Raw genomic sequence first — 6,000 nt, 5'->3', positions numbered from 1 at the left:
GAAATCCCCTTGGGTCATTGAGGCAATGACTGATCGCAGAGACTCCATGCGAAAATGCCGCACCTGAACATGCTTGTTGAGAAGCTTGAGATCCAGGATGGGCCGGAAGGAACCGTCCTTTTTGGGGACTAGGAAGAGATTTGAGTAGAAACCTCTGAACCGTTCCCGGGCGGGAACCGGTACAATTACTCCGTTGGCCTGCAAGGATGCCACGGCCTGAGAGAAGGCGGCGGCCTTGGAGCAGGGGGGAGTGGACAGAAAAAATCTGGTTGGCGGGCTGGAAGAGAATTCTATCCTGTAGCCGTGGGAGATATCCCGCACCCACTGATCAGAGACGTGTTGAAACCACACGTCGCCAAAGTGGGAGAGCCTGCCACCGACTAAGGACGTTGCTGGCGCGGACAGATAGTCAAGAGGAGGCTGCCTTAGTGGCAGCAGCTCCTGCGGTCTTCTGTGGACGCGCTTTTGTGCGCCAGCTGGATTTTTGGTCCTTGGCGGAGTTAGTGGACGAGGCCGAGGGCTTAGAGGACGACCAGTTGGAGGAACGAAAGGAACGAAACCTCGACTGATTCCAACCCTGGACAGGTTTCCTGGTTTTGGTTTGTGGCATGGAAGTACTCTTCCCGCCAGTAGCCTCCTTAATAATTTCATCCAGCTGTTCACCGAACAGCCTGGACCCAGCAAAAGGGAGCCCAGCAAGGTACTTCTTTGAAGAAGCATCTGCCTTCCACTCTCGGAGCCACAGGATCCTGCGGATAGCGAGGGAATTAGCCGAAGCCACCGCAGTGCGGTGAGAAGCCTCCAGCATGGCAGACATGGCATAGGATGAAAAAGCTGAAGCTTGGGAAGTTAAAGCAACCATTTCGGGCATGGATTCCCTGGCGACGGAATGCATCTCCTCTAGAAAAGCAGAGATGGCTTTGAGAGCCCACACTGCTGCAAAAGTTGGGGAGAACGAGGCTCCTGCCGCCTCATATACAGATTTGGCCAGAAGGTCGACCTGGCGGTCAGTGGAATCATAAAGAGAGGTGCCATCAGCCACTGATACAACAGTCCGGGCTGATAGCCTAGACACCGGAGGGTCTACCTTTGGTGAATGAGCCCACTCCTTGACCACCTCAGGTGGAAATGGAAACCGGTCATCAGAACCACGCTTCGGGAAGCGTTTGTCAGGACAGGCCCTAGGCTTGGACACAGCGGCCTGAAAACTGGACTGGTTAAAGAACACACTCTTTGTCCTCTTAGGCGAGGTAAACTGGTGCTTTTCTGCCAGAGAGGGTTGCTCCTCTGACACTGGCGGATTGAGATCCAGTACAGAATTAATGGACGCAATCAAATCACTAACATCTGAGTCACTCTCGGACAGATCAATGGGGCACATGGAGTTAGCCTCCGAGCCCCCTGTAAAGGCATCCTCCTCGTCCTGCGAGTCAGCTCCTGAATCAGAGCCGCGGGACGAGGACGGAGAGGGAGCCCTGCGTCTCCTTTTAGGAGGACGGGGTCTGGGACCAGATGATGAATCCTCTGTGAGCTCTGCTGAGAGAGCCCTAGCAGCAGAGGCACCCTGTGAAGGGGGCTGATGCATGTTCAGCAAAGTCCTGGACAGCTGTCCCATGGAGTCGGCAAAAGACTGGGAGATAGACCTAGAAAAGGATTCTACCCAAGCCGGGGGTTCAGCCACAGGGACCGGAGCAGCCTGAGAGACCACTGGGGGGGCGATTCCAGGCTGAGGCATCGTCAGGTTAGAGCAGGCATCACAATGTGGATAGGTGCTCGGTTCCGGCAGTAGGAGCTTACACGCAGTGCATACTGAATACAGCTTTGGAGCCTTGCTCCTCGTGTGAGACATGCTGCTGGAGTGGGGGCTCTGCCAGAATGACCCCCAAAGAGTATATACAGAAGGTCCACAACCGGAGGTTGTGGCTTACCAGACCGCTGGAGCGGTTTGTGTGCCCTCCAGATCCCAAAGTCCGGACCCCCAAGCACCTCAGCAGGGATGCTGCAGCCAGCGCTGATCGCAGGGAAGAACGCTGAGAAAATGGCGCCGGAGTGAAGAGAGGGGGCGGGACTCACTCTGAGAGCGGGATCTGGAGGGCCAAAGAGACCTACAGGGGAGGAGACATGTACCCAGTGAGGAGTGTACCTCCCCTGTGCAGAACGGCCGCTGGGCGGAGCCGCACTGTCCCTCTGCATGAATGACATGCGAGGGCAGTGAAACCGAAAGTAGGCCTCCGGCGAAGCCGGGGCCTAAATTTGAGCGGTGCGGCCGGCGCGCAGGCACCATCGGCGCGGTTCTCAGGCGACAGCCAGAGAACCCGCCGGAAATGTCACAAAAAACACTCAACACACTCTCCCCAACAATAAAGTACAAGGGACCCCCATATATAAACGTCTCAGGTACTTAGCTTGCTGAGACGCAGGGTTCCAAGTCCCTGGGGGCGAGTGCTCCGGTCCAGCAGGATCCTGAAGGGCTGCGGATGGAGACCGGTCTCCTGCCAAGCATGGAGAACCGTGCTGGCTCCCACTTCAAGCCAGAGCCCAGAGGGATGGTGAAGGAGCACGGCATGTAAGGCTCCAGCCTTGGAATCAACCTTAACAGCACCGCCGACACAGTGGGGTGAGAAGGGACATGCCGGGGGTCCAGAGGACCCGCTTTTCTTCAAACTCTTTCCAAAAATGAAAAATCAGATGAGAATGCATGTGTGGATGTATGCCTCCTGAACACAAAGCAATAAACTGGCTAGATCTGGTTCTCTAGGGGGTGTATAGGCTCAGAGGGAGGAGCTACACTTTTTAGTGTAGTACTTTGTGTGTCCTCCGGAGGCAGAAGCTATACACCCAATGTCTGGGTCTCCCATAGGAACGATAAAGAACGTTTTCATTAGAAAAAGGTTTTCCTTTTTTCTGATATCTTATCTTGTGATGTGTCATAGTAATGCGGATATCATTTGATGTCATTCTATTGGTTACACACTAAGTCCATGTTTACATAGGGCTGGAAATCCACAGTGAATCCATGGAGGTGGGCAGAGGGGTTAACCCTATTGTATCATAAAGCATTGCATATGGGAAGGTCTGCAGTGTTCACATGTATTGTACTGTAAATTGCTGTGGACTCGGGGTGCAGAATCTGGAGCAAATCCTAAATGTGAATCAGTCAGGATAGAAGGCCGGCCAGGCACAGTGAGCCGGAGACAAGATGCTTTCCTTCTACACATGAACATGAGCTGCATTACATCAGATACAAACTCAGACTCGACACCGCTATGTAAAACAAAAAATGTATTATTTTTCAAGAAAAGCTCATGAGGAAAATAAAATATACAAAGTAGTTCTCTCGATGGCTGGCGTTGCACTTGATATTGACCTTCAGCTTCCCACTCTGTAACAATCTAAAGAGGAACCGTATATATCACATAATTGAAAAAACAAAAACAAAAAAAAAAAAAATAAAAACTCCGTCAGGAATGTAGGGGACTTTACAAATACCACAATTTTGCTGCACTGCTCTAATACTGAATTACAAGTACAACTGGGTATACAATAGATGCTGACAGGAGATCTTCTGCCTTTACTGCAGCAAAGGTTTGGGTTTTGGCGGCCAGAGAAGAGACGTGGGGTTCATAGATACCGCTGAGGAAAAAAAAGACAGCACACGTTAGATCAGAATGGTACGTAACCCCGGGCAAGATGAAGAATCTCACAAATATATCTTACCAAAAAGTAAAAGGAGACCACCATGGTTATGAGAAGAGCAGAACACTTACCACCCTGCGTCTAATGCTTACATGATTTACAAGCTACCGTTATTGGTATTCAGAGAGCGCACAGTCATAATGTGATAAGTCACATTACCATATCCACTTGTGGTATGTTTGGGATGGTTGTCTTGTTGGAAGGTCCAATAACACCCAAGTTTCAGGTTCCTGATAGAAGGCCTGATGTTTTTTTTCACCTAGGATTTCCTGATACTTGATTGTATCCATCTTGTCCTCTACATGCTGGAGTTTTCCAGTGTCAAGCGGAAGCAAAGCAATCTCAGAGCATCAGCGAGCCGCCGCCATGCTTCGCCGCAGGCATCAGTGAGCCGCCGCCATGCTTCGTCGCAGGCATCAGCGAGCTGCCACCATGCTTCGCCGCAGACAGTGAGCCGCCGCCATGCTTCGCCGCAGGCATCAGCGAGCTGCCACCATGCTTCGCCGCAGACAGTGAGCCGCCGCCATGCTTCGCCGCAGGCATCAGCGAGCTGCCACCATGCTTCGCCGCAGACAGTGAGCCGCCGCCATGCTTCGCCGCAGGCATCAGTGAGCCGCCGCCATGCTTTGCCGAAGGCATCAGTGAGCCGCCACCATGCTTTGCCGAAGGCATCAGCAAGATGCCACCATGCTTCACCGCAGGCATCAGCAAGCCTCTGCCATGCTTCACTGCAGACATCAGCGAGCCACCACGTTTCACTACCAGCGAGTCACCCCCATGCTTTCCTGCACTTTTATATGTTTTTCAGCATGTTAGAGCTGACTTTCTTTGTGCATTGAGGTCAACAGAGATGAACAGTATGTGGTTTTGAGTTGGGGCATGGAGTTTCTTTGACCACCTTCCAACTAATGAATCTGGGGGCCGCCGGTGACCGCTTCCTCTTTCTGCCACATTCAGCTGTATCTCTAGGAATGCTCACTGTCTATACAATACTTTTGTCTCCTTTTCATTTTTTTGTGGAAGGCAGTAATATCTTAAGTTTTTGGAACACGCTCTTAACTTACCCATATTTCTAAATATGCAATGAAACATCAAACGACAAGCCCCTTTCCACCAATACTGTGGTTTTACTGTTTTTATATAGCTTTACTTCTGGACTGCCCATAGATTGTAAAACATCAAGGATTTTACTCAAATGATATTCTAAAACGGCATTGCAGAAAAACAGCTGTAGAATGCTGTGCAGCTGCAGGAGAGGGAAGCCAAGTGTCAGACACAGCCAGACTCTCCATAGAGAAGGCAGATAAGGTTTACCACCATCTCTGCCCTCCTGATTGTTGTATACACAGTGCTGAATAAGTGCTGTGTATACAATATAGGAAGCACTGACAATGCTTCCTTCTCCAGACCCAATGCCAGGAGAAGGAGCTGCTCTGAACTAACAGAAGCAGATTGTCTCTACTTGTTCAAGAAGGAGGCCAAATCTGTGCTCATATGCTCATATACCATCCCTAGTTACCCTCCCATCCCAAGTGCCTCCTGCATGTTCACTTAAGTGTACATAACAGTGACTGTACAGCATCAATCAGGTAAATATTACTTACGTGGTGTTGGAAGGAGACCAGGTTTCTCCCCAAGCAATGGACGTTTTGCTGGTGAATGAGGTGGAAACCCAAGAAGCGGTGGTCTTTTAGGGGGCATTGCCAAGAGAGGTGGAGGTTTGCCTTTTGGTGCAGAGATTCCTAAAACAAAGGGATGTAAAGACCCTTCAGTAAGATGACTGACTTCACATAATTATGAACACACAGATCATATTGAACTAAATGGGGATGAGATGGGCCACTACCCAGTGTCGGAGCCATGCTGTCCTGGCTCTGTATACTGCAATAGCAGCAAAGTCAATGGGGGAACCAGGTGTCAAACCACCACTAATCTGATAATGACCTCTTTCTTAATATCAAAACGCAGGAAAACTAACATTTCTTTACAGAATTTTCCACACTCCCTTTATTTATTCAAATGTGGATAACTGTCTTTAACCTGTGTTTTCCCTATTCAGTTGATCCAAAATACATTGGAAAAGAAACAAAAAGCCAACCTGGTGTAGGGAGAAGTCCAGCGGAGGGTCTCTCACGTAGGAGGGATGGTTTTCCGATTGACATTAGTGGGGTCATGCCGGGAGTAGGGAGGAGCGGTGGAGGCTTGGCCAGGGCATCAGCCACAGCAGCGACTGCCTGTATATTAGCTTCGTACACCGCGCTCATGCCGTCATCTGAGAGATCAGTCTTAAAGCCTGAACACAAA

General features: G+C 50.4%; 1 protein-coding gene across 1 annotated transcript in view; it reads right to left on the bottom strand.

The window, feature by feature from the left end:
• Positions 1 to 3,267: 3,267 nt before the first annotated feature.
• LOC142255256 (uncharacterized) overlaps positions 3,268 to 6,000 on the bottom strand; it is a 75,267-nt gene continuing 72,534 nt past the window's right edge. Inside the window, exons 9-11 of the mRNA XM_075326783.1 lie at positions 5,795 to 5,989; positions 5,301 to 5,438; positions 3,268 to 3,633 (exon numbers count right to left, since the gene is read on the bottom strand). Of these exons, the coding sequence (XP_075182898.1) occupies positions 3,572 to 3,633; positions 5,301 to 5,438; positions 5,795 to 5,989 (395 nt within the window). The 3' untranslated portion in view covers positions 3,268 to 3,571. The remainder of the gene's footprint in view (positions 3,634 to 5,300; positions 5,439 to 5,794; positions 5,990 to 6,000) is intronic.

Source organism: Anomaloglossus baeobatrachus, chromosome 10, assembly GCF_048569485.1.
Source record: "Anomaloglossus baeobatrachus isolate aAnoBae1 chromosome 10, aAnoBae1.hap1, whole genome shotgun sequence".
Classification (NCBI taxonomy): Eukaryota; Metazoa; Chordata; class Amphibia; order Anura; family Aromobatidae; genus Anomaloglossus; species Anomaloglossus baeobatrachus.
Note: the sequence above shows the minus strand (reverse complement) of the source record. Positions and strands in the feature narration are given on the sequence as shown.